Genomic DNA, 27,938 nt, shown 5'->3' with positions numbered 1-27,938 from the left:
GCGTTTGTTTTGTTTTTTGTTTTTTACAGCACAGAGGACCTACAGCAAAAAGGATAGTGTAATAGAATATTAACATTCCACGTTGCTCTATTGAGGGATTCATTGTTTGTAATTCACACCTAGATTTGGGTGGATAACAGAGAGATAGGTACGAGAGAAAAACCAAACAAACATGTTTATATTACTCCTAAACATTTTGCCAAACATCACACACTCTCCTATCCTCCTGGTGGAGACCTGTGCTGTACACTTTTTCTAGTTTACTATGCTTTCCAACCATGTTATTGTTGTGTTACTGTGTATTGAAGCGTTTTACTTCTCTGCCATCATGTTTCATGTGTGTATGCCATCATGCCATGTCATATCTGTCTCCACCAAACACTGCTAACCTGAACCTGGTCCCCCCCCCCAAACCTGACTCCGCCAGATTGAAGAAGCTTGCTTCACTCGATCGTTTCACAAACTACTTCCATCTGGACTCACTGTAGCCTGATCCCTGAAGAAGGCTAGGACTCACTGTAGCCTGATTCCTGAAGAAGGCTAGGACTCACTGTAGCCTGATTCCTGAAGAAGGCTAGGACTCACTGTAGCCTGATTCCTGAAGAAGGCTAGGACTCACTGTAGCCTGATTCCTGAAGAAGGCTCACTGTAGCCTGATTCCTGAAGAAGGCTCACTGTAGCCTGATTCCTGAAGAAGGCTAGGACTCACTGTAGCCTGATCCCTGAAGAAGGCTAGGACTCACTGTAGCCTGATCCCTGAAGAAGGCTAGGACTCACTGTAGCCTGATCCCTGAAGAAGGCTCACTGTAGCCTGATCCCTGAAGAAGGCGAGGACTCACTGTGGCCTGATCCCTGAAGAAGGCTCACTGTAGCCTGATTCCTGAAGAAGGCTAGGACTCACTGTAGCCTGATTCCTGAAGAAGGCTAGGACTCACTGTAGCCTGATCCCTGAAGAAGGCTAGGACTCACTGTAGCCTGATCCCTGAAGAAGGCAGGCCCTTTTTTTCAAGCTACTTGATGGCAGTTGATTGGCAGATCCCGCCCGCAGCTGCCACTGATTGGTCCGAACCACGGCGGTTCGGTTCATGGCTACTGCGGCAGCGATCCCAGATCGTGTTTAGAACTTGTGAATCAAAACATCACAGTTGTGCTGGTGATATTGTATTAACATACTCCATCACCATACAGATTGGTCAAAATAAAACTATAATAAAGCTTCTTTTTTTTTCACTTAAAAAAGTTTTTTATTGCAAACTGGAAAACACCACAAAAGCTTCCACTTGAATTATAAAACTGGAGCTATTGTAGCGTGTAAGAGGATTCATGTTTTGTATCCGACAAAGTAAACCATTAACACGATTGCACTGCAGCAAATACTGAGCACTGTACAGCAGCAAATACTGAGCACAGTACAGCTCGTGTTTGTCTGAAACCGTGTAGTTTCTCATCATTATGTGTGCTAGGCACATACACATACTGCACCACATCACATACAGTACAGTACAGTACCAGCATCCAGCGGTAATAATAATAAGAAACACCCCAGGATTTCATAATGTGTTCCTGGAGCACAACATTTCTCCTTAATCACAATTCAAACTTCAACAGGGGGATTGCATCGTATTACTTGAACCCTCATAAGAAAGTTTCACATCAGCGCACAAACATATTTCAGAGACAGAGCTGCCAGCGGCGTGCTGCCATCGGTAGCTCAGCACTTTAAAGTGTGGAGGAGGGATGCTACTTGCACCGCTGGCCACCCGGGCTCTGAATGGCTGAGACGAGAGTCACTTGGCATAGAGGACCACGGCCAGACTATTCGAGTGCCTTGTCATAATCCTGATTTATGTGACACGGTGTCCAATTACCCGTCTCCAGCGCTGAGTAGCTGTGTCATCGCCTCAGGCCGCCTGCTCGCCCCGGCGTGCTGTTGGGGCCATGGAAGCTCAGAGAAACAGAGGGATGATGGCCGTGCGCAGCACAGGGTAGTTAATGAATTCTCTGGTGTAGATCCTGTGCTTCTGTCTGGCCCACATTGTCATCTGCATGAAGCTGACCAGGGTGAATACGGCCACTGTGGGCAAAACGGGACACGTTGTAGCAGCTAGTAAAACGTATTTGTTTACATTATGTTGATTTTTCTTTCCTTTAATTATTTTTTTTACCTGGAGTACACTGGGTCATGATGGTGAAACTAAGCCATGCGCCCACCTGTCCATCATCCATGCAAAGTGTGAAGAATAGCACAATTAAAAAATTGAAGCACATCATTTGATTTGCTGTAGAGCTCAGAGATGGTGAATGATCAACTTTTCTCCCAGAAGGAGTCAAAGACATATACAGTACTGTAGCATTTTGGAAAGCAACTAGGCCTAATTGGCGATTAATGTGGAGATTGTGGACACAATAAAATGAAGACGAGACAAATAGTCTCTCAATAGCTGAGAGATAAAAAATTATCCATTACAGGTGATGATCACACCAAAAATGTACCTCTTCAAATACTCTTCAAAATGCTTATGTACTGGGTTTACATAACGTTTGACCAACCTCATAGGTGTAGTTTGGACAGGACACAAAGAAGAAAAGCCAAGTGAAGGGGCTTGTGGTGGGGTAAGGGATACTCTTTGGCCTAGATCCTATTGACAGGACATAACTGTAAGTGTAAGGCACAGGTCTTGATGGAAATATCCTCCTAGCTTGCCAACTGGGACGACATCTGATGAAATGAAACGTCTCTTGAACATCGCTGGCTTAGGAGCGTATCAGCTCGTATTATACATCATTTAAGCTCCATCACTCCCATGCACATCAACTCTTAAAAACATGGTCATCTTGTGGACAGAAGGTTTGTGGAACAAATATAGTGTAAATTCTATTATGCTGGCCTGGAAGTATACAAAACAATATTTCACAATTTCAACAATGTAGCAAATCAGAGGGATTTGCAGCCATTTGTCTTATATGTAACGACAGCTCCGCTATATTCCAAAGCCCCCTCATGTACATTACATATTTAAACTATTTTCAGCAATGGTATATTTTTTTTCCGGTGGGTAGATCTTGTTGAGCTGGTCATTTTGAAAGTAGCTCTCACGTCAGAAATGTGTGGGCAGGCACGCCTGAACTGACAAGTGGACACCATTGTCCACTTGTCCATAACAAAGGACAGGTCGCCAATTTCACAGTTACACAAACACAAATGACAATTTTTGATGCATCAACGTCACTCTAAAACCATACCATACAGTAATGTCATAAAAATGGTAAGAGTACCTACTACTACTGGAATGGCTTAGAGTACATCATCTTGCAATGGGTCTGGTCCACAAGATTCGATACACCACCAAGATACCCATGTACCTGTCTAAATACTTCCTTAATGTTAACGAAGTCCACACCCACAACACCAGAGTGGTGTTGTGCGCAACAAACCATGTGCGCAACAAACCCAGATTCAGCACAAACAAGGGACTAAATTATTTTCGCTCCTATGCCACCAAAATGTGGAACGCCCTACCAACAGACATTAAGACATGCTAATCCCTTGACTCCTTCAAAACCGCTCTCAGAGGGCACCTACGGACGGCTGCAATTCGAAATCTGAATCCGCCCCCCCCACCACTTTTCCCCTCACTGTATATGTTTCTTTTCCCTTTTTTACCTCCTTTATGATGATTTCCTGTTCTGTTCTTTTTGGCTATAAGTGTCTATTTGTACGTCTCTAAATGTTTTGATGATTTGAACAAGGTGGACCCTCTTGTAAACAAGTGTAATGCTTTATTGGGTCGTCCACTCACAGTTAACAGATTGAGTTGTGCTTGAAATGTACTGTAATTCTGCAAACTGTGAATAAATATTTCAATCAATCAATCAAAAACCTACTGTGCTGTTTACTTTCTATGTAGTTTACCTTTAAGCCTTGTATGTGTAATGGAGAGTTTTGGAGACCAATGTTCCTTTGCCTAATATTAGTAACTCTCCTCACCTGGTAGAGCCAGTTCAGTGTAAACCAGCACTCTGTCAAGAACTCACTCACTGCAGGTTGAGTGTTTCCTTTCTCTCAGGCCTTGGACAGGATAAGTCTGTAAGTCTGTGTGTTTTTTGTTAACATTTATGGCTCTTAAAGCAATATGCCTGTAAGTTTAAAAAAAAAAATCTAACATTTTCTAAAAGGTTTGTAATTTGATTCTTTGAATAGTACAGTGAGTACATGTTCATTTTGCAACTTGTGCTGCATACAAAATAAATTGTTTGGTTTATGATTCTACATTTTGACACAAATGTCTTTGTTTTCTATTTTTCTGTATTGCAGTTTTACAATTTAATAACCAGTAAACCAAGTCACTGCCTAATGAGCTTTATTGGGAACTATGTTAGCTGTCTGCCAAGCCACGTATAGTAAGGGCAGAACACCTACTGTACTGTACCACATAAATATAGCCATACTGTAGTCTTTGTCCATGCTGGCCCGGGTTCAAATCCAACCCACGGTTCTTTGATACCCTCTGTCTCTCACCTTTCCTGTCTCTCTCTCACTGTCAGTGTCTGTCACCTATACAAAATAAAGCAGAAATACCTGAAAAATATAAACTGTCATCAAAAATATGTCATAGCCTACTACAGTATACAGTATTGTAAAAAACGAGAAGGAAAAATATACTCTACTGTGTCATCAATAAGCTGAGCTGAACACACCGAGCCACTGACAGATTCCACTTCCAAATGTTTTTCAAACTTTCTCCAGGGACACAACTATTTGAAAAAAAGTGTTTTGTGAAACGTTGCACTGCATGTGTTTTGTACTTCCAGGCCACTACAGTTCTGGTTTATTTGCAGAGGCTAAATTACTTTGCTCTTCAAGTATAATAAATGAAGAATTTGACACGGTTTAGCATTTTGGCATAGAGGACGGACGGGGCACAGGACTTTGCTTTAGTGCAAGCAGACAAATCCTACTAGAAAGAGCATAATGACTCATCCAAGAGAAAGCCCCTCTGAATGCATTAAACTATTATCCATTGTCAAGACGGCGTGGCCCTGAATGTGAAGCAGCTTTGACTTTGTACTGCTCATTGCATTGCTTCCCACTTACCAGTACGTTTGGTGATCTATGCTCTTGAGTTTCTTTTGTGGCACTCATTGTAAGTCAGTAAAATTAATAGTGTGACTATAGTAAATGACTGAAATGTAAATGGTACAGTATGTAAAATAAATCTCTCAAGCATAACTTCATCAATGTGCGGTGTAATGGTAGACTAACCATGAGCTTTAAATAATTAATCATTCATTAGAACAACAACCACAGGAGACTGTACTTACCACTGCAGCCAAAATGATTGAGAGCCAAGTGTATGGAGATGTTTCCTGCCTCACAAAGCTGTAATGAGCCAAGAGATATATATATTTTTTATTATTAGCTTGTATTAGTCAAGTCTACAGTAAAACAATATAGCTGCAAAGCAGTACAGAGTTCAAGCCAACACGCACTGTTAGAAGTTGAAAGCAGCAATGTGTCTAGAGACCATTGACAGTTTCTGACACCTGTATAAAACAATTGTATGAAGATCAGACGGATTTATGTATGGCCAAATCTGTGCTGTATGGGCAGTGGACAATGCCCTCCTGTTTTTGCAGTGCCATTATACCCCAATGTTCAAACATATTGGGGACATGTTTCAGCTCAATTAAACATAATTCTAATGTTTCGATAAAACTTTCATTGATTAAATTGATTTATACTGTCAATAATATTATACACATGGTTCAACAGTGTTGAGTCATTATTCCGAAGCATCAAAAATGTGGTGGGAGATAACCAGCACAAAACCAATAGCATTTCAGAAATGTAGGCTTGAAACTATATTTCATTGAGACACTTCAGCTCAGATTGACCAAAGACCATTTATTGCAAAGTTGTCTATTGCATGTTAGTATGGCGGTGTGGCTCTGCTCATGTGATATCAAATGATCTGCGTACCAAGACACAGGTCTGATATCACATTTGATATCTCCGCTTATCTGTGCACCAAGACACAGCTCTGATATCAACAATCCCCCCCCCCCCCCCCCCCTGAACAGAGCCAAAGACACAATAATCCATGAACAACACATGATCCAACATAATGAAACTACACAATCACACACAATACAATGATAACCCCTGGACTAAGAACTACAGGGGGGAGGTGGGGGAAAGTTTCCGCTCATATGCCGTACGAGCTGCTTTGACAGCTCAGCATGAATAATGAGAGAGAGCTGAAACTGCTTAAGAAGGCCGCCTGAATTGCACTGTGGGTATGAGGGCGTGGATGAGGTAGGGAATGAGTGAGAAGGGAGATGGCCTGGAGAGGCAGCGGATTTAAAGAGGCAGTATACAGTAGATCACTAGGGGGAATATGAATGGGGGGGAACTATGTACATACATATAAACCATCTGCCTTCCGTGCCGCAATGAACTAACACTACGCTTGATTTATGCTTTTAAACAAGATGCAAGATCAAACAATACATACCACAAACACAGCAAATGCGCTATAAACCTGTATTTTACCATACGCTGAAAAAAAGAAGACATAGTTTCCTTAGTATGATTGTATCAGATACTATTATTGTCACTGTCAGGCAGAAACCAACTATCTCCATTTTTCAACTTTTTAAGACCCTTCTGTGTGTGGGTTTTACAAATATTTAACCAATGAAAAGTATATACCGTATGCTTCTTTCACCTGACAAATATCAGTGATCATTTCTTGTTTCTCCATCAATTCTAAATGGCAGCCTCTGGTGAACGGTTCTCGTTCATGTGTGTGCCATCACCACTTAAAATTATTGGCCAATGACAGTTTGGGTGTGCCCTATAGCCTAAGAAGCAACTCAGTCCACACAGCCCTCACTCATTGCACAGCAGTCATCCATTGACCACAGCACAGCAGTCACCCATTCACCACAGCACTCACTTCTCCAGACATGCACATTTGACCATGTAAACCTTTGTTTGTTTTCATTTCTGTATTCTTTTATTTTCGTTAATAAACCAGTAATCAGTAATATGTAATATGTAGGCCTATGTGATATTTAATGACATAACTATCTTATGTACTGCAGAATGGACCCAAGTGCCATCCCAAGGGTAGCTATGAGGTGGACACCACCTGGGAAAAGGAAGAGAGGCAGGCCCAAAGAGACCTGGAGAAGATCGGTGGAGAGAGAAATGAAGGAGTTGGGGTGGACCTGGGGCCAACTGCAGCATTGGGCGGAAGACAGACTGCATTGGCGTTCGTTGGTGAAGACCTTATGTGCTACCTAGCACGAAGAGGATTAAGTAAGTATCTTATGTATTGAAGAGTCAGCCAATTTTGAAGAGTCAGTGTATGTTGTGCTGTTTAAAAAAAAAACATTTTCATTTCCTGCAAAGTTAATATTTTGGACATAGTTGGTTTGTGCCCGACAGCAGAGATATGATATTTGATGGTCCTATACTCACTTGGTGGTGTGTACAGAGGGTGGTTGATATGGTAGGCCAGCCAGGCAGAAAATCCCCAATAATACAAACAATTCTGGGCGAGAGAGAGTGTAACACATTTGTCAGTGTGGTCATCAATGTCAACCTTCCCGATGCCCATGCTGTGTTGCATGCTTTGGTACCATACTGTACATGCCACTGAGTTCTCAAAATGAGTTGCTTCACAGAGGCATACCATATGGTGTAACAATATGAGTCACTAGTTGTGGACACTGTTGCCACATTCTGGGAGAGAAATACGCAAACAAGGTCAGAAAAGTGACTAGTGTAACGGACCCCGGGATGGTTAAACTTTTATTGTGAAGGGGTTCCTGCCATGTTGGGTCTCACAGACCTTTGACTCGTTTCCTGTTCAAACTTCAGGAGCACATCTATGGGCACTGAGTAGGTTGATCAAGTTCACCTGTTGTGCTGCCGACGCCCAGAATGGTGCTGCAGATAGCAGGAGTAGACAATAAAATGGCCTCAGTGGTAGAGGAGTGAAAACGGCATCACTATGGGACCAGTACACAAATTGTGTTTAAAGAAAGTTTGGTCAAGGCCTAAGGAAAGGACTCACGGTCAAAGGACAACTTTATGGAACAAATGGACGCCATGCAATGAAGCACACGCCACACACCCAGCTGGAAAGGGGACAAGGTGAATCTCTTTTAATGGTTATTTGGTCTGACTGGGTCTTATTCTTGTGGTTTATTGTCTGAGGTTTATTGTTGTTCGTAAAACAAAAGCCCAATGTCTCTTATTATAATAAGCAGACATGGCAACTCTGGTTGTGGAGTGGAAGAGTTTGATGCAGAGTTTTATAAAAGTCAAGCTAAGTCTAATTGTAGTGAAGTGCTTGTGCGTGTTCAACTACTGAATGCCCACTGAGCATTCAGCTGGTCTGTGCCAACCTAATTAGCATTGCTGCCCTGGATCTTTGTCAGTACTCATTTAGTCATTTTCCCTAATGGTACTACATTCCACACACGCATACTGACCCCTATGGAAGGTCAAATGAACCATCTGTATAGTGTTTAATCACACCTACAGAGTGTTTGTGTTTACCAATATTAGATATGGCACTTGGCTCGATCTGTTGTGTGTCTGCTGATACTGCCCACGCACTTTATCTTTAGACTGCAACACATAGGGAAATGTTTTGTGTAACTGGAAAAAGTCATTGCTTTTGTATTGTTGTGTTAGAAATCATCTAAAGTTACTTTAGACTATTTAAAGGAAACATTTGAATAACTTCTGACTGTCACAATCTTGTATCCTAGCTGGAATCCAGCCTAATTTGCTACATTTGTCTTTGTATCACTTCGCTACCCAGTCTGGCCAGGCTCCTATTTGACTCGTATTTCCATTACGTATAGACAAAGTGACTTGAGTTTTACATTGAACAAAACCGGATCCCAGGCTAACGATCTTGGCCTCTGGCTCTGCCTGTGTGTGTCTGGGTAACCTTCCCATATGTCATGTAAGCCCTAGTCCTGTGTATAATGTGCCCTGTTTTTCTCTATTGTGAGTGACTGCCCTTGCCCAGTGTGCCCCCACGCCCTGCCGTGTCCTCTGTGGACTTTAATAGAGAGAGTCTCCATCTGGGCATCCAGCTGTGTGTGGCGCATCTAATTAGCTGATGAGTACTTTCAAGAGTATATGAGTCCTGCGTTGTGCTGCTGTGTGACTGCTGAGTTATTGTCCTTTGGTTGCTGCCCGGTTCTGTGTTCCTGCTCGAGTTCCTGATTTTTACCTGTTGTAAAAGTGTTCCTAGTTTGACTTTCTCCCTTAGTTTTCTCATCTGTAAAGAGTTTTCAGTTTGCCAACTTTCTTTGGGAGATTTTCTGCTTCATAGGGCCTATCTTTGATCCTCCCCGGTCTGAGAGATGTAAACTTAACTTGTTATGGCCAGACGTATTTAGTCTATATTATTGGTATAAATGTATTTTTAATAGTTTATTTGGCCCTTTTATTGTATTTTGTAGTACTTTGTGTTTCTTTGTTTCTGAGGTGGAGTTGATGAGAGGTGGAGATTGGTGGTGGTGGCAAATTGATACGTTTTGAAATGTCTGGGAAAAAATGCATTGGAAACTATTTCCTGGGCCTGGCGTCGTCATGAAAGGGGGCGGGACTGCGACGCTCTATAGAGAGCCGCAGTCCTGCTGCCTTTCCTGACGACGAGCGGCCCGGAAGAGAATTTCCCATTAATTTTTCCCATAGATGTTTCAGAAAGTATTTAAAGACCTTTTTAAGCCTCGGACAAATTAAGCCAACTCGGATTTGTCTGAGGCGTAAAGGTCATTAAACCAGTAAGACGCCTAAGGGCGAGAAGCCATGCACGCATCCGCATCCGTGCACGCATCCACCTCGTTGACGGAAGACTGCTGGGCGAGTGCTGGCGCTTTGGCATGGGGGGATCAGATCAACATGGACTGAATTCTGTACTGGCCATATAAGTGTATAGGGTTTGATGAGGTCAGATCAACATATGGAATGTCAGAACAGGTAAGCTCCATATATCGAGATTTAAGGGTCTAAGTGGTAGCGGGAACATTCTCTTGAGTGTACAAGGTTTGATGAGGGCCCAGGTAGGGTCGGGACTTAATCTTCGGGCCTGTTGAGAACTCTATTCTATTCTTTCGCCAGCTGCCGGGTGTGGCTGCACTAATAACTTTGGGGCAGGCCCGTCTAGAGCTTGAATGGACAGGTATCAGTCAAAAGGAAGACATTGAAGAGGAAGGATGGATGGGGAAGGATCAACATATGGAATATATGGATATATATGGAATATATGGAGATCTAAGGGTTTGAGAGGTTAGTAGCTGGCCATTATACAGGCTTAATTGCGACAGCAGGTTGCATTTACTATGATTACTATCCCCATCCCTGATGATGTCACGTGATGTCACGAGACCTGGGCACCATATATGGGGGCTTTCCCATGTATGGGGATTTTGAGTGACTGACGGACAGGAAATGTACAATTATTCCGTATTTAATATAATTTAAAATACTGATGGAAAAATGAATTGGAAATTGTCTTCCGGGCCGCTCGTCGGGGGCGATACTGCGACACTCTATAAAGCCTTCAGTTTTAGTACACTGCTTGGTGGACTGTATAGCTTTGGCAGTGGAGATGCAATTCTGCTGTCACAAAAAGAATCATTTTGACACTTTTGAAAGGTATATTGTGGTATAGAGTGCTGCCTCTGAAAAAACCCCAGAAGGACTTTGTGACCACCTGATTCTGATGTTAGTATTTTTTTGTAAACCTTTTGTTGTCATAAATATTCAGTTTAAAATTCCTTTGTCCTTTAAGTTATCATGTTGCTAATCTGTTCCTCAAAAATAGCCGATCTACAAGCTCACATGTCACATTGCGAGGTGTTGTGAGGATGTAGATTAGCATTGACAAAAACATCCCTGTATTGGTATATGACTTACCCTCATGATGGACCGTATGGGCATCGTTCCATGGGAAAAACGATGTATGAAGATGGTTTCAAACATTCTCTTGATATAGTGGAATGAATAGCACACACAGGCCAACCTGCAAATGCAATACAGACGCTAGGTTATCATTTCTGCTGGGTAAGCATGAAGGAAGGGCGCTGTTCACTGAAGTTCCTGCTTTGATTTTTGTACCTACTTGACCACTTTGAAGGGACTAGAGGTGAAGCTGTGCTGCGGCAGGTAGATGTTTGGCAGACGGAAATAGAACAGAAGGTAGACGATCAGAGGTCCAATGCACTCTGCCAGAAACACCTGTGGGATCAGAAGCAGAGAATATGTTTTTACAACCAGTGCTGTATTTATAAATGATGCTCCTGACCCGTGCTGTGGCTGGTAACTAAGCCGGATAACCTCATGCAACAGCAATTGTGGACAAGGAGAATAAAGGACCCACGCACTCCAATTGAATAGATTAACATTACCAAGGAGGAACTGCCCTGCAGGTGAAATTGGTGAATGACTAGTATTCCCGCACTGGGATACCCCCGATATTGTGTGGAGAGAATTGGTTGAGAGTCATGAATTTGCCACAACACATACAGGCAGGCATTCTGTGCACCATCAAAGGTGACAGTTTTCTGCTCTGTGTTTTGGTTCCTTAATTTTCACCTGGATAAACTCCATTGACTGCTCTGTCATTTTATCACACCATCCACAGCGACTGTGTTTGTTTGAGTGTCTGAGTTTGTTTTCCCTTTTTGACATGACAAGTTATTGTTTCGGCAGCAAGTTCACTTATGGTGACAGATGGTTCAGCAGCACGTGGTAGCACAGTTAATAGCATGTGCTGATTGTTTCAGCTGCCATATCAGGAAAGGGACGGTAGAGGAAATTCCTTTTCTGCATTCAACATTTTATCAGCTGCGCTTGGTGGGGACACTTTGACATGTAGGATATGAGCAGGCCGAGGGTCGAACTGGTACTCAGACTAAACCCAGAGCCCAAGTCCAAGGGGTGATACACAGTAAGGCGGGTAACTCAATCCTAACTCAACCCTCACCCAGGCCATAACATGTATCGTATATGTATTTTTGCGATGACATACAGGACAACTAGACCTCATGTACTTTCAGGCCAAGACATAATATACAGTATATTCAATCTACTGTATTTTTCATTATTAAGCACTCAATCAGACAGGGAATCCTGCCAGGCTATAACAAGAATTATGGTTATAGCTTTTAGATGAAGAGTTGGTGTCTGTTGGACAGAGTGGGAAGAAATATGAAGTAAAGACTGTATGAAATACGTTATGCAAGACAGTGACTAGATTTAAAATTCTAAAAGTTTCTCCTGCATAACTCAGAGTGACTATCAGATATGAAGTATTAAAGTTCCCTCCCCTTGAATAACTTCCCCTCTCTCACATAACTTCCAAAACACTCTTATCTGGAATTGAAAATATCCTCTATTTCTCACCTTGGTTCCCCTTTAGCATGCACAAGCACTGTGTTGTCGTATCTTCTAGTCATGGGTATACCGTGTCAAAGCAGACTCTTACTCTCGTGTACTGTGCCTACTTTTCATTGCTTGTAATGTTTATTAATTTAGGAACTTAACAACTTGAAACCTAGTGTTCCTTTTCTGGGCCTCTCATAATAGGCGAAGCTTGTACGTAGATCTTCTAGTTTTGACAAAAACATGGTGTAGGAGCTGGGGGAAAAGGCCAGGGATACATCCCTCAACGTATTTAGGTTTTAAGAGATTAAGCTTATTCTATTGTCACTTTCTTTGTAAGTCACTCTGGATAAAAGTGTCAACTATATTATAATTTTTACATAATTATATAGAAGCGTAAATGCCATCTACTGTATGTTGACAATCCATTTCCGATAATCATGTTATAGATAATCAAGGTTTATGTTTATGTATTTCATTCAAATTCATTTTAGTTTTTATGTTTTGTTGTACACGGGTTGAGACCTCGTATAAGCCCTTTGGGCTTCTTCCCTTTTGTACTGTTTTTATACTGTGCTAAATCAATCAATCAATCCAATCAAATCAAATCATAGTAATTATCATGTAAATTGTGTACAGGTATGTGCATGAACAATTTTTTATTACATTATCTGGAGGGAATACCATAAGCTCACAACATACAGTATGACAAATCCTGGTGGTGTATTTTTACTTAATGGAGTAAGTCCAATTTTCAATAATTTGACTTAGTTAGTTTATTTAAGACAAGAGGACAAGAGGACCGCTCTATTAAACAACCTAAAACTAATAAACTATCAAAATCGATAAAAAGTTACTTCTGCTAAAGCTTGTATACACTCTCAGGAGAAACTATAAGGCAAATATTGTACTTACTCCCCTATAATTATTCGAGACCTATACTGTATATATACTTTGGCATAAATTGGCCGTTCTACAAAGCAACAAGCTTAGATATGCTATTTTCAAAGGACTTAATTTATGCATTTGAAAACTTGTAAAATTGGGATCTTCTGCATTATGAGTAGTCTGTACTGTATACGTTTAGTTCTTTAAGTAACATTTTGATGCGAATAGCCTACTTTTGTACTTTTACTCAAGTAAACTTTTTTTTTTTTTAATCTACAGTAGGCTGTTGATACTTTTACTTAAGCACTTCTTCCATCACTGGTCTCTCACCATGGCCCATCCCAGCTGGGGTCCGAGGTCATGGAAGAACATGGTGCCTGAAGTCCCCACTGGGAGGTTCCCCAACACCTCGTCATCTCGCAGAGACTGTCCGTCTGAGGATTGGAGAGGAGAGAATGAGCTGATAACAGCATATAGCTGGAGGTTCTGTTTCATTTTACAGAAAACTGAAAACATTTCAAAACTGCACGAGCAGAACAAAAGATAATCTTCCTGTAGAAAAATAAAATCGACATAAACACTAACAGTGGTGGAAGAAGTGCTCACATTTTTTCTCTGTTAAAAGTAAAAGTCTGGTATTCATAATTTCCTTTAGTAAAAGTACAAAGTTATTGGCATCAAAAGTATCAAAAGTAAAGGTACTCTGTATTATGTAGATTGTAGAATGTCCCATTTTGTTGAGGTGAACTTAAATAACCAAAATCTATAGAGAGCTTATGGTAACTAGTAGAACTCAAGTTTGCAAATAATTGTAGTGGATTAAAAGTACAATATTTTCCTCAGGTGTAGTGGAGTAGAAGTAGAAGTCTTGAAAATCGAAAAAAACTCAAACTTTTACAGTACATGAAAGTACATGTATACTTAGTTCCTTTCCACCACTGCAATCTAGCCCTGGATTTGGCAACTCTCAATGGCCTCCTTTGGGAGTTTGGGACTGCACATGGGCCATGGCTCAGTGCCCAAGATGGTTGTCCCTGGTGGCAGCCAAGGGGCGTACTGTACCAGAGGCTCTACTCATTAAACCAACTGATATGGCTAATTTCACCATTTCCATATATCCCAAAACAGATGAATAAAAACATTGTACTGTATGCTCCACAGACCTGGGTCAAATGTATATTTAAAAAGCTTTCTGAAGAGCCAGCATGGTGGATATTTGGTGTTTGCCAAAGCACGTACTAAATGTTTAATTTCACTCTTCTATGACTCTTCTGACTGACAACTACTTGCCCATGGACTCTATCTATATGTCCAGGGCTAAATGAAAACTGCTCTCAAGGCAATACTGGACTGTCTGGACACTCGGGCACTGCTGATAAGCCAGGACCGGCCTGCTCAATAAATATTCAGGGAAACCCAAGTGTCCACCTCCTGCAACGATAATTGGAAATGCACCCCATGGATGCAAGCAGATATTGATTCCTATTGTCAAGCCTGTCAGCCTCAAAACCCTTGTGTTACAAAGAGGCTCTGAAACTTTGACACTAGCATTCTTCTTCTTTGTTGTATATTGCAACATTCGTCTTTCATTTAAAAGTTACGGCGCTGTTTTTTGGCAGTTGAAACATCTTCTTGACAGTGCATGCATTGTCCTCTGAAAAGTCCCCAAATATTCTGAATACCACATCATACATTTTCAGGTAGGGGGTCAAAATACATGCCAAATACACATTCATTTGGGGGTCTTTGGCACGAAAAAAGTTTGAGAACCACTGATTTAGTCAAATCAGCCTCATACAGGTCTTACTGGGTTAAATGGAAGCTGTCTCCGTGGGCGCCTTCTCACTTGTCACTCACTCATCACACCTACTTTCTGAATGTGGTAACGTTGTACCCCGAACATAAACGGGGAATGTGCAACACACAGCTGGTGGAGTTCTCTGGTTGCATCCAGATAGCATCGCATAACAAGTTTGTCATCATTCAGGGCAGAGACATATAACCATTAGGCTGGAAATAGGTTTACAATTTAACCTAGCTATATTTAACCTACAGTATGTCACCTTCCCTTTCACATACACACAAAAAAGCCATGGGTCAATATTGTAACCCAATTCTTGTGTTAATTGTGTTAGGTCACATTCCTGGGTTATTTTTCAAAGTCATAACCATTTCCTGGGTTATAGGGATTTTATTTTGACCCAATTCATGGGTTTTTAAAGTTTGGTAATATTTCTGGGTTATTTTTCTGAGAGTAACCAATTATTGGGTCACAGACTTGGCTTTGATTGATTGATTATTTGATTCAGTGGTTTATAACCCTTTTCATATGGTACATTATATCTTTGGCATTTGAGCCACAGACCACCATTTTATGAGATTTAGCCTCTCAGACCTCAAATCTGCCTCAAATCTGGCCCAAAGGTCACCGTGGCAGTCTTTTGGCTGACCTTTGATCTTTGCAAACGTTGTGGAAATTCGAGACCGCCGCCATTGAATTTGGCATGTCCTGAATATGGATATTGGAGGTTGTTACATTTTTTTTTTAATATTCTTCACCCCATTTTCTAAGGAATTTGGCCCCAAAGGTCACCCTTGCAGTCTTTTGGCTGAACTTTGACCTTTGCAAACGTCGTGGAAAGTCAAGACCGACGCCATTGGATTCGGCATGCTCTAAATATGAAAAATACGTCTAGTGTCCGAAGAATCACATTAAAAAACATGTTTTAAAGGTCTGTTTTGTGTCACAGTGAAGACACAAAACTCCCCTGGAGAGGAGAGGAGAGGAGAGAAAAGGAGAGGAGAGCAGTCCAACACATTTATAGCCTGTTTAAAAAATACAATACACAACGTCTTTCTTGATAGAAGTGTTATCAAATGATTTACAATAATTTAGCTTGTGTCCATGCTCCATACAAAATATACAAAAGAACATTATAAGTTCAAGTAAGTGTTTGCCTTGAGCTAGACTTGAACCTGCTACCAGATGCAGCAATAAATTCAGGGGTAAGCACACAGACCACTAGAATACCTTAGAGATATGTACTGGTACTACTAGACACTGTTACTATCTAACGAGACCAGAAAAAAAAAAGAAAAAAGAAAGAATGATATTATACACACGCACGCACACACACACACACACACACGCACGCACGCACGCACGCACACACACACACACACACACACACACACACACACACACACACACACACGATACGATGGGAGACATTTTCGCGCGCGCATTGGGATTTTCTGTTTATTAGATCTAAAAGCCTTTCTTCAATATAGCTGTTGTCTGAGGAGGCAATATAACTCTGTTTTGTACTTTCTACGTCACTTCCCAGCACCCGCGCGGCGCGCGCACACAACACACACACACACTTTCGTATTTCCCTCGGACCGGATGAGCTGCAAACGCTCCACCCACCCTCCTTCTCGCGCCAGCTTAGAGTATAAGCGCGCCAGACTCCGCGCCAGTTACAAACCTACTAAACTAGTAGAAAAAACACATCTCCCCATTCTCCCGCAGGCTGACCACTGACCAGCAACAGTTACAGCAACGTTTTGTTTTAATATTTTTCTACCTGCAGCAGAAAGGAGCTTCAAGCGTCCATTCAAGGTAAACGTTTGTTTGTATAACGTTATGCATGTTTTAGTCCGCGGAGCTGAACAATAACAACAGAAAGTGCATGGCCGACCAGACCATATACTGTAGCTACACAGCTAGCGAATTAGCTGGCTACAAGGCCTACTGTTATTCAATGCTAAGTTTGTTTCAGTATGGTTGATTGATATTTTTATCGTATAGTGTATTAAGTAACACGGTGAAAGAACAGTTTGTCTCCGTCACTGCTGTTACATATGTACTGTAGACTGTAGTTTGCTGGCTACTAGATGTTGTGACTAGGTATTTGTGTCCCAAGCTAGTAAATAAACGGTCAGCAGTTTGCTTAAAATATGAACCATGTTATTTATATTTTCCACCAGCTGTGATGTAAAAGCCATGCTGATGGCAATCTTAGTTTTAAACATTGCTTTCTGTTTTATTTCAGGTCGTTCTTAATGGACATCTTTGTGGTAGACACACTAACCGAGTGGCAACTCCCAGAGCTTATTGACAATTTTAATGGTGAGCACTTTTTCTACTTTGACCATGCCATCCAAAACGTGTCCATGCTTAAGCATTTTGTTTAGTATAGCGTTTATCTGTATTGACTCATTCTTAAAAAGGATATGCCACACATCACCTTTGAATCATTTGCAGTCAGAGTTAAACCATGCACAGCATCCATAAAGAAATTGGGCCTCTTCTTACTTATCAATGATGCCAATTAATGCTCTGTTTCATTTGGTGTAGTACAGTGGTTCTCAAACTTTTTAATTGCAATGACCTCCATAACTCTGAGTGTGTACACATGGAACCAAATGGTCCCATGTGTAAACCTGTAAGGGGCCATTTAAGGCAGTGGTTCCCAACCTTTTTATCCTGTGAACAAAAAAAATAGATCTACAAGCTCACAACATATCGCTTTGCACCATGTTGTGAGCTGGTAAATTGGCTATTTTCACTACTACTACTTGAACATTTGTTCTAATATATGAAATTTCTTAATTATTTCTGTTCATTCATGAAGAAATGTAGAAACAAAAAACAAAGGGACCCATGAAAATGCATGTTTGTGAATCAGTGATCTAACCCGTTCAGTATGGGAACCTCTTTTGCTGATTCAAGCATTGTTACACTTTCATGCTACGAGCTTGCAACATATTTAAATGATGATAATTCTGGGGCTCCTTGATATGAAATAGTTTGAGAACCACTGACAGAAACTTTTTTTTTTCTTTTAGAAAACTGTCATGATTTAGAAGACATTTTGTAGAATCTGTTCTCAGTACTAAATGGGTTAAGGGACCCCCTCAAGGAACCTATCATTGTAGTCATGCATGTTGAATATATCTAGCTGGATTAATTTGGTGATAATTATGTCAACTCAATTGGCCTCTCTGAAAAAAAGCACTCATCATTTAACAGCTTCTCCCTCTATATGTGTCTTCATGTGTGTTTTCATATTTTTACTAAACCTTTAGCCACTACACTCAAAAGGTTTTTCCCCTGTAGATGACCATGTTACCTAAAGCCTTTATCACACACTGTACAAGTAAAGGGTTGAAACATAACATTGCAAAGGTTGACACAGAGTTCTATCTTGTCTTATCGTTTCCAGGAATTATGGTGGGTCAAAAGCCGGAAGGGACAAACCAAAGATGGTAAAACGTGCTACTTTCCAGCTACTGGATTCATTGAGGAAAGGGTTCATAATTCTCGAAATAGGAAACGGCCTCAGTCCAGTCAGCACAGTTCTGGGTCCAGTGGGCAAAGTCCTGGGTCCAGTCAGCAAATGCCGGAAGCCAATGAGCGACACAGGGCAGAAATACCAGGTAATACAATTGGGTTGGTTGAAATTTGTCTTCCTGCTATTCTATTAAGACATTTAGATTGTGTCAAAGGTCATGTCTCACCGAGACAGGATATGACACAAATTTTGACCTAATGGTCAAGATTCAACTGTCTGTTAATACAATAGTAAAAGCTCATTATTAAACTGTGCAAACTTGTCATAAAGGAAGAACAATGTTTTGTATCTTTTCTATAGAATCGACCACACCAGACGGAGCGTCAAATGGGAAAAGAGAATGGCTTAAGCACAACTTGGAGCCCTTCGCCCAGGTCCAGAAGTATATGAAGGACACCGTTCTCTGCAGAGCCAGATGGATACGGGAGAATGCATCCAAGGATATCAAAGAGATCCTAGCAGAGTACCCTCGTCTCACCAATCCAGGCATGGTATGGATAAACCATGCCTACTACATATTCTCATTGAATTGCATACCTCTGTTATTGAAATGGCAGCTGTTGCATTGAATATCTTTTTAAAAGATTTGTCCTGTTTATTTTTAAGATATCACAGGACTTCTTGGAGCTTTATGGCGAGGCTGCACCAAAGTTGTTTGAGACATGGGTGACCGAATATGCAGAGAAAGTCCTGCACCTGGCCAAACGAGATGGAAAACTCCCCTCATTTCCTGTCGATGAGATGTCACTGGGTATGTTGTTCCGTTTCATAGCAAGGATCCTGTGATTCCTTAGTAATCTGTTATTTATATATATATTATAAATATATATTTTAAAATGGCTTTAGAGCTTATTTCTTATTTCCATTTCTACTAAACAGAAGGCTATATATGCTTAGGTGATTTCTTAAGAAAACTTTTACGGGACTGTAAAGACGAAACTTACAATACATGTAAGTGGGGAAGAGTCTCGCTTTATCGCTTACTCCTGTATGACTGAAGCGTTTGAAAATTGTGAGAGGCAACAGTCTGGCCATGTGAGACTGAGCTTGTGGATCTGCAGTTATAGCTTTTGCCAAGTTCAGTTGATTTGTGATAATAGTCTAGTATGTCCATGTATTAAAATTGTATTTGACACTTGTTTATCTACAGATGCCAAAGGGGAACTTGCCCTCAGGCTGCTGCCCCGGTTGTTACCACGGACTGTCTATAGATCCAACAAAAAGTCTGTCCGGCACTCCGCTGAAGAGTCCCGCTTGGCCTTTATCGATCTCAAGCCAGTAAGTACAATTGCATTGATTCTGGGTGGGAACCCCTTTTGGTGTTAGCATTATGTTATGCTTTAGCTATTGAAAAATAGCAGATCTACAAGCTCATAGCGTGCCACCGAGTGGCGCGCTACGAGCTTGTAGGTCTGCTATTTTTGAAAAATCGAAGAACCACTGACATAGAATCATAGCTTTTTCAGAAAACTGTCAGGATGTAGAAGACTTTTTTTTTAATCTGATCTCAGGTCAGAATGGGTTTAACTAGATTTAATTTGACTTCCTTGTAGTTGATATAAATATTATAACCCAAACTGGTATTTTGATATCTTGCTTATGATTTGCTTTCAACTAAACATTCACTTTTATTTTTCTTTCTTTGTGCCTGTCTAGGTTGGGACAAATATGGTGGAGTACCTCCTGCAGACTGAGGGAAGGCCCCCATCTGTCCTTGTGCTGGGGGAACCGCAACGATGTGCCTCCCAGGCCTTTGTGATTATGGCAGGTCAGGCATTCTCTGAAAACACACTGCTTGGGGCTGTTGATGTGTGCTTCAAGGCATTTTACGTATTTGACTTTGACTACCCCAAGCAGTGTACCCATCCATGGCAGTTTCTCCAGCGGGTAGTGTACAACTTACCGGGAAAAGAGTCAAATCAAGTTGCATTCTTGAGGAAAGCAATAGTCAATACCAGACTTTAAAATGGACAGTGTTTTCGTGTCCACAACATCGGCGGGTTAATTCTTTTAACATTATTACTGCTTTAAAAATATCATACTTAATGTTTAGCTTCTGGTTCTTATCCGTGGTCTGTATCTTTTAACTTTTCTTAAATGAAAAACACTGTTAATGCACATATCTTTGTATACAAGAACGTAAAACTTGTTACAGCTCAGTTCACATGCACTGTGCAAAGTTACTGTCTGCGTGAGTTTTAGCCAATGTTTGGCATCTGACCAGGTCTCTACCTCATTCATCTCATTGATGAATCTATTTGATATATTAATACTGTGCTATGGTGTGTGTGCTTTTGTTTTTCCTAGTATTAAACACATCTGCAATTTGTCATCTTAACCCATGTAGATCTGAGTGAAATAGTTTGTGAACCACTGACATGTGGGTTTTTTTAGAGAACTGTCCGGATTTGGAAGACATTTTGTAGATTCTGGACTCTGGTCTAAATGGGTTAAGTAGTGTGATTCATATTTTAGTTTTTTGTTAAAACAGTCTGGCGGTGGAAGTCTAGTAAAAGTGCAATATTTGGAGAGATGTATTGTATACATACTCAAGTAAATTACAAATTCCTTAATTGTACTTGCATGTCTCATATTTGTGACTTTTGGCCGATGTTTGGCATCTTTTTCTTTAATAAATATTTGTCATAAAGGAAGAACAATGTTTTGTATGTTTTCTATATATCTGTTCAATATAAATGCATTAATTATAAATTTTTATTGCATTAAAGGACAATTTCACCACTTAATGCAAAAAATTATATAAACTTGGGTGAACCCAAGATTATGGATCAAATCAACTGGCATTTGGGTTATTTTGACCCTCAATTATGGGTTATTTATATAACTTTGGTTAACCCAAGATTATGGGTCAAATCAACTGGCATTTGGGTTATTTTAACCCTCAATTATGGGTTATTTATATAACTTTGGTTAACCCAAGATTATGGGTCAAATCAACTGGCATTTGGGTTAATTTGACCCTAAAAATGGGTTAATTATATAACTTGGGTTAACCCAAGATTATGGGTCAAATCAACTGGCATCTGGGTTAATTTGACCCTCAAAATGGGTTATTAATATAACTCAATATATTGGGTCGAATTGAATAACCCGTCTTTGTGGGTCAAAATGACCCAAGTACCAGTTAGTCCCTTTTTGACCCACAAATTGGTTGAAAAATGACACAAGTTGGGTCGTTTTTGACCTGTGGTTTTTCTGTGTGTAATAAAGGGATAATTATTAGTATAGTGCTAATAATAGTACTAGTTGTATCAAGTACTATAGTATTACTTCTGTATTTTCCTTTAAAAACGGAATAGAAATGACTTTTATGTAAAAATTCACCGTTTGTCAAGTCCCGCCCGTGGTTGTGCCCCAGCTCTTCACACCCATTGGTTGCCGTTTCGTGGTTGGACAAAAATCCTCTCTCTCCATCCACTACCATTGAATTAACAGTTGCTTCATATTGATATTCTGTGCACTCAATTCTTATTTTAAACTTGGTGTCAGTAAAAAGGAACATCACAGATGCAGCATGGTGACTGACTGGTATTCATGTGTGTTTTTAGTTTTTTCCAAAAAATATGTTTTAGCAAATTCAACATAAACAAGGCAGAAAGGGCAGGCTGGTTAGTCAGTCAGGGTCAGGGACCAATCAGAAGGTTGCTCTGAATAGCCAGCCCCCCATAGTCCCTCAGTCACAATTTTCTGTAGCTGTCGCTGCCTATACACAGGGGGAATTGTTACTGTCTAAAACCGTAGATACTTACAGGGTTGTAGTGTCAAAGACTGTCTGGATGGATGCCATTTTGGATCTATAGTGTGATGAAGGACATATTTAAATCCACTACACCATGATAGTTAAGTCAAAGTCAAATGTATTTTTATAACATGCTTATAGACTCAATGTGCCTCAAACTAAAAAAGGGAAATGGGCAAAGATCAAACATGACAATGCATAATATTGTCATGTTTGATCTTTGCTTATTTCCTTTAAATTATTATTAAATAAAATTGAGTTAGAAGGCTATGTAATAAATGTATTTAGTTTTCAATCATACAACTAAGCATTTCAGCATACTTTGGTGCACACAAGCAACAACTTAAATCAGAGACAGTTCTGTGAGCATGATAAAATTCCACTTACAGCTCTTGTATATCAGACACTTGATATCCCATATGGTTGCCTTTGGCTCCACCTGTAAAAAGTGTTAAAGAAGCGATCCAATCTGTCATTATCCTATAGCGAATTCCCTCAGAAGCTTCGATTGTACAAACACTGTTAAACTGAGCTGATAAGGACGTGTATACTTTACCTTGTCCAAGAGGCAAAGCCGCTCCTTCTTAGAATCCAGAATCTCCAAGTCATAGAAAATGTAATTTTTAGGAAGCTTGGCCTCTGGTGCCTTTAATCCGTGGGTACATCGTATCTTTATGAACTGTGCAACGGTGAATAAATCCTTTAGTTCAAAACCCATGGTGGTACTTGGGGGCACTGTGTGTGTGTGTGTGTGTGTGTGTGTGTGTGTGAGTGCTGTAACTATAGTGTGTTAATGTTGTTAGTTACTCAAGTAAAACAATCTGAATATGACTAATATGCCAAGTCATGCCAAGTCTTGAGTTGGTGTGAGGTTAGATTATCTGCTGTGATGACCTTGACGGTTTGGATCTTCGCAGCTTCAGGTGCTAAGAAGCAGCAGTGGAAAGTAACAACTAAGTGCATTTACTTAAGTACTGTACTTAAATTACATACAATTTTGAGGTATTTTTGAGTGGTGCAACCACTCCTACATCCAGCAATGTCCGTGTACCTGTTTGTTTGTTTGTGATGTAGGTCAATGAGCACGAGTATGTGACTTATTAATAGCAGTAGGGGGCGCCAGAAACAGAGAGAGGGGTAGTGCTGTGTCTCTAATGAGAGAGAGAGAGAGAGAGAGAGAGGGGGGGGGGGGTTGCACCACTCAGTTCACACGTGTGTGATTTTTACTTTACTCTAGTATTTTCAATACGTATACTTCTACTCTACTAGACATGATCTTAGAGGCACTTTTACGCCACCCTTTGTCATGTTCCGCCTCTTCGCACCCATTGGTTTTGATTTCGTGGTTGGACAATAATCCTTTCTCTCCATCCACTAGCATTGAAATAACGTGTTTTTCAGTTGCTTCGTATTGATATTCTATGTATTCAATTCTCATTTTAAACGTGGTGTTAGTAAAAAGGAACATCACAGGTGCAGCATGGTGACTGAGCATAGGATGTTTTTTTTTTTTTACAAAAAATATGTTTTAGCAAATTCAACATAAACAAGGTGAAACCAGGGCGGAACAAGGCAGAAAGAGCCTGCTGGTTAGTCAGTCAGGGACCAATGAAAAGGCTGACAAATAGTTAGTTACTTTGTAGATTTTGATTATTATTACAAAACATTAATTTACCCCTTTTGCCTTATAGCAGATCTACAATCTCACAACGTAGATTTGTATTCTATCTGCGATTCTCGAAGAATATGAAAACGGTTAGGGCCTGGAATGGAGTCCTGGGGGAATCAGTCGATATGGAAATATTGGGTTGACGTGGTCAATGAAAGCCCTGTTCAACACGTCATCGTATTGTACAATGTTGTCACGCTAGTCGATCTACAAGATCACAGCACGTCACATCACGACTTGTTGTGAGCTTTTTTTATATATATATTTCTGAATTATGAAGGTATATATAGGGATGTTAAGGTTGAAAGTGTTTTTAAGCTGTTAAAGCCCTCAGTGTCAAGGTCATGCGTATAATTTGACGGAGGAGTGTGACAGACAGTGATCTGTGTGGCTGGTACGGCGCCAGCGTGTGGAGCAGCGTGCGTGCGATGCGTGCCAGCATGGTGTGCATGTCCCTTGGATCCGTTGTGACACCCGGCTGGCAGGCCACCAGAACATTAGGTCTGGCATCGGTGCCATGTTTGTCGAGCATCAACATGTTCAGTCAAATAGAACTTGGAAAAAAAAGCAGACAAGGAGGAAGCAGCCATGCAATTTTCTTAACGGGCCCACCAGAAGTTGGTGCCAAATGGTATTAACATTTTTTTTATGTTTTAGGTGACTGATAGCCAGACAACGTTTCCTAATGGATCTAAATCGATCAATGAAACAATCAATCAATGTTCAAGGCACCACCAGGGATGTGCTCGCATCACTCTGCCAAATAGTTTGCCTACCGGGGTATACAACTCCCTGACTTGCCACTTCTAAGATTAGTAGGATTAGAAAGTATAGTAGTGAGATTCTCATACTGTTCTCTAGATAAGTATATGTACAATGCCTGTTATTGTCATATTCAATATGGATTAAATTTCCGCTTGTTCATATTATTCCTGATTGTCCGTCCGGGGAAAGAAGCTATTTGGCAGTCTACAGCCGGTAGCTCATGAGGATAAAGTCTTTGGCTGTTTCTTTGGCTGGCTGTCAACTTACACCATCCCAACTGTGCTGATAAACTAAACTCCAACTACCAAAGCAGTTACTAAAATAAACTAATTTGCAATGAACAAGTCGAGCTCTGAAGGGGGGAAAAACTACAGCAGCAACAACACATTTGTGTTCATTTGTAAATCAATGGCAACAAATGTCTTACCTCAACGAAAGCAAGTTCTACCTTCTGTCATATTTTAATATCTTTTACTTAGTGTACTTTATTGTATCCCTCATGCAAACTCAAACTCATGTGAACAGGATCCTTTTATACAATTATACAGGTGAGGGGTCTTGTATTGTGAACGTTTCCCTGAGGAGACTCCCAATGACTATAGAGGTTTAGCGATACTTTTGGTTTGGAAATACATAATATAGCAAAACACGAGGCTGCACGTAATATACCTTGCATTTTGAATAGAGAAAATGGCAGAACCACAAGCTCACAAAGTGAACAACGTTTACATGTTGTGCTTGTAGTTTTTTGTGTTGTTGACTGTTTTTGCATAATGACAGGCCCAAAACAGGGATGCCATGTTCAAGGTTTCTTTATTATTGCATACAAGAGTAACATTTTTGTCTGGTACAAAAAGGATGATAATATAGAACTAATAATCAAGGATATAGCAGCAGCATTGAGAAAAAGCAGTTTGTTCGTTGTGCTGTAACCCTAGAGTTACTTATTTTCTATCAATTACACACACCCCATGAATTCATGGAGATGGTTTTGTTTTTGTCACATAGGCCTATTCCTGAGTCAATATTTTAATGACCGGCGGAGTCTCCTATTGACAGATGACCTGGTCCTGAAATTGGCTCAGGTATGTGACAAAAACATAAGTGTAACGGACCCCGGAAGGGAAATGGAGGAAAGGCTCTTATTTTGAAAGGAACAGGAAGCTTGCTCACTCACCAGAGTCTTTCAGTCTGATAAAGAAAGCCCAGCATGCATCAGTGAGAGAGAAAAATGTTTGTTCCTCATGTGCTCCACCATGATCTTTGAAAGCCTAAACCAACAGGATGAGATGGAACACCAAACAGATCAAGTGAGTGCAGACCAACAAAAGAACAAATGAAATGGAAATGGAACTGCCAGATTTTAATTATATGATTTATTGGTTTTAGTGACCTCCCTGGAGAACTACATGGTTGAGTAACATCATGGTATTGGGACACCCATCAACAAGTTAGCACCTAGCTGGAGAGGGAACAAGGTGAATGTCATTTTTATGGTTATTGGTTTGTGTCATATTGTTGTGGGATCTTGTTTTATTGGTTTGTTTATATGGTATTATGTTTTGATATGAAACCTTTATTGGTTATTTGTAAACTTATTTGTTTATATGAATGCCTCACATTATTGAATATGTCTTCCTGTATTGATTATATGTTTGTGTCTTGTTTTTAGTTTTCACGTTGATCCATTAAAGATACTTCACATCATCAGTCGGCCTTCAACCTCTTTGTCCAGCCTGGTTCGCTACAATAAGTACCGGTAAGTACTTTTTGGGGGGGTGAACTACTCCTTTAACTGAAGGTGTTACTGTGCACTATTCTTACTCCCAGTAAGTTAGACGCTTGAACTCATTGTTAAAGTTTGATGGCATTCTGAAGTAGCTTTCTGACCCGTCACCCAGTGTTGACCACATGAGGGCAGTAGATTTTGAGTAATATAATAGTACCACAGTGGTGGCTTTAATGTCAACACAAGGAAACATCTTTTAATCTGTTATCAGCCTCATCCGCACTGAACACACTCAGGTGTTTGAAGTTCAAGGAGCGTGTGGGCCTACAGACGGAATTGCTGATGAAATGTGTTTTTAAAGTGCTTCAGAGCGGCGCGCGCAGCAGCAAGTCTGCATCTTTATCTCCTGAGTGCGTCTCAGCAGGAGCCAAGCACACCCTAGAGAGATAAAATGAATACAGAAATTCTCCCTCTCCATCTTAAGTTGCACCCACTCACTATTACGGCTGCGTAAAGCGTCTGCATATGCCTGTGAAGTTCAGAAACAACTGCCCTCGGAGTTAGTACAACAAAACAAGTGAGCAGGTAGGAAAGAAACTTCATAACTTGTGTGAAGTGAGGGGCGCTTTCATCATATATCATCATACATCACATTCCGTGCTCAGCCAATCAGCTGAGCACATTCCGTGCTCAAACGAACAGACACACTGTACACACAAAGCTGTATGTAGGTAGGAGGAGCGCCCCTGGAAAAAAACTATTTTGGGGGCTGATGATAGGGAGGGAGAGAGAGAGACAGGGAGTGATGCGGAGCAAAGGCTGCGGGAATCAAACCCACAAATCGCGGTGCGTGGTATGCGCCTGACCCCAACCAAGTAAATGTTTAAGTACTGTACTGAAATACAATTGTGAGGCATTCATTTTGTGATACTTTATTCATCTACTATACTGTAGCACGGCACCAAAGAGGCAAATGTTGCCTTACTTTTCACTTCACTGCAACTGAGCGTTTTGTCTTTGCAGAAACCACTCAATTCCAGTGAAAAGCACTGGCAGAATCCACCCTCATGGGTATAGAATTAAACCTCGTTGTTGTGATCGTGCCTTTACTCAAGATTTTCATTACAGGATCTTTACTTGTAAGAGCACACGATCACACCAAAGTTAAATTCTGCATATTATGATTCAATGGGAATGGAGTGTGTTTTTTATTTTATTTTATTATTAATTTGCAAATGGCAAGAAACCGCCATTCCCATTGAAAAGCATTGACAGAATCCAGTGCAATGAATCCACCCTCATAGAACCGTTGGTGTGACTGGGCAGTACAGTATTTCTTGATTGTTGTTGCT

General features: G+C 40.6%; 2 protein-coding genes across 6 annotated transcripts; one reads left to right on the top strand and one right to left on the bottom strand.

The window, feature by feature from the left end:
• Window positions 1-1,242: 1,242 nt before the first annotated feature.
• LOC308325119 (very-long-chain enoyl-CoA reductase-like) lies at window positions 1,243-23,144 on the bottom strand. 5 transcript variants are annotated; one of them, XR_013965004.1, is made up of 13 exons: window positions 22,980-23,144; window positions 22,811-22,862; window positions 22,434-22,478; window positions 13,637-13,740; window positions 11,157-11,272; window positions 10,952-11,057; window positions 7,487-7,559; window positions 6,516-6,559; window positions 5,323-5,380; window positions 2,551-2,639; window positions 2,166-2,211; window positions 1,495-2,074; window positions 1,243-1,415 (listed from the first exon to the last, which is right to left on the bottom strand). XR_013965004.1 is itself a non-coding variant. In XM_080777525.1 (12 exons), the coding sequence occupies exons 1-12, from the start codon at window positions 23,139-23,141 to the stop codon at window positions 1,947-1,949; spliced, it is 1,023 nt and encodes a 340-aa protein (XP_080633651.1). In that variant the 5' UTR covers window positions 23,142-23,144; the 3' UTR covers window positions 1,243-1,946. The 5 variants fall into 5 exon arrangements, 4 of the variants coding, with proteins under 4 accessions (XP_080633651.1, XP_080633652.1, XP_080633654.1 ...); XM_080777525.1 differs by having other exon boundaries at window positions 1,243-2,074; XM_080777526.1 differs by lacking the exon at window positions 22,434-22,478 and having other exon boundaries at window positions 1,243-2,074.
• On the top strand, window positions 18,541-20,935 carry LOC308325121 (uncharacterized protein). Its single transcript, XM_080777530.1, has 5 exons — window positions 18,541-18,748; window positions 18,964-19,154; window positions 19,270-19,414; window positions 19,814-19,941; window positions 20,320-20,935. The coding sequence occupies exons 1-5, from the start codon at window positions 18,709-18,711 to the stop codon at window positions 20,626-20,628; spliced, it is 813 nt and encodes a 270-aa protein (XP_080633656.1). The 5' UTR covers window positions 18,541-18,708; the 3' UTR covers window positions 20,629-20,935.
• Window positions 23,145-27,938: the final 4,794 nt, after the last annotated feature.

This window comes from Protomyctophum bolini (assembly GCF_963924005.1).
Source record: "Protomyctophum bolini genome assembly, chromosome: 12".
Taxonomy (NCBI): Eukaryota; Metazoa; Chordata; class Actinopteri; order Myctophiformes; family Myctophidae; genus Protomyctophum; species Protomyctophum bolini.
This window is presented reverse-complemented; position numbering and strand designations above follow the sequence as displayed.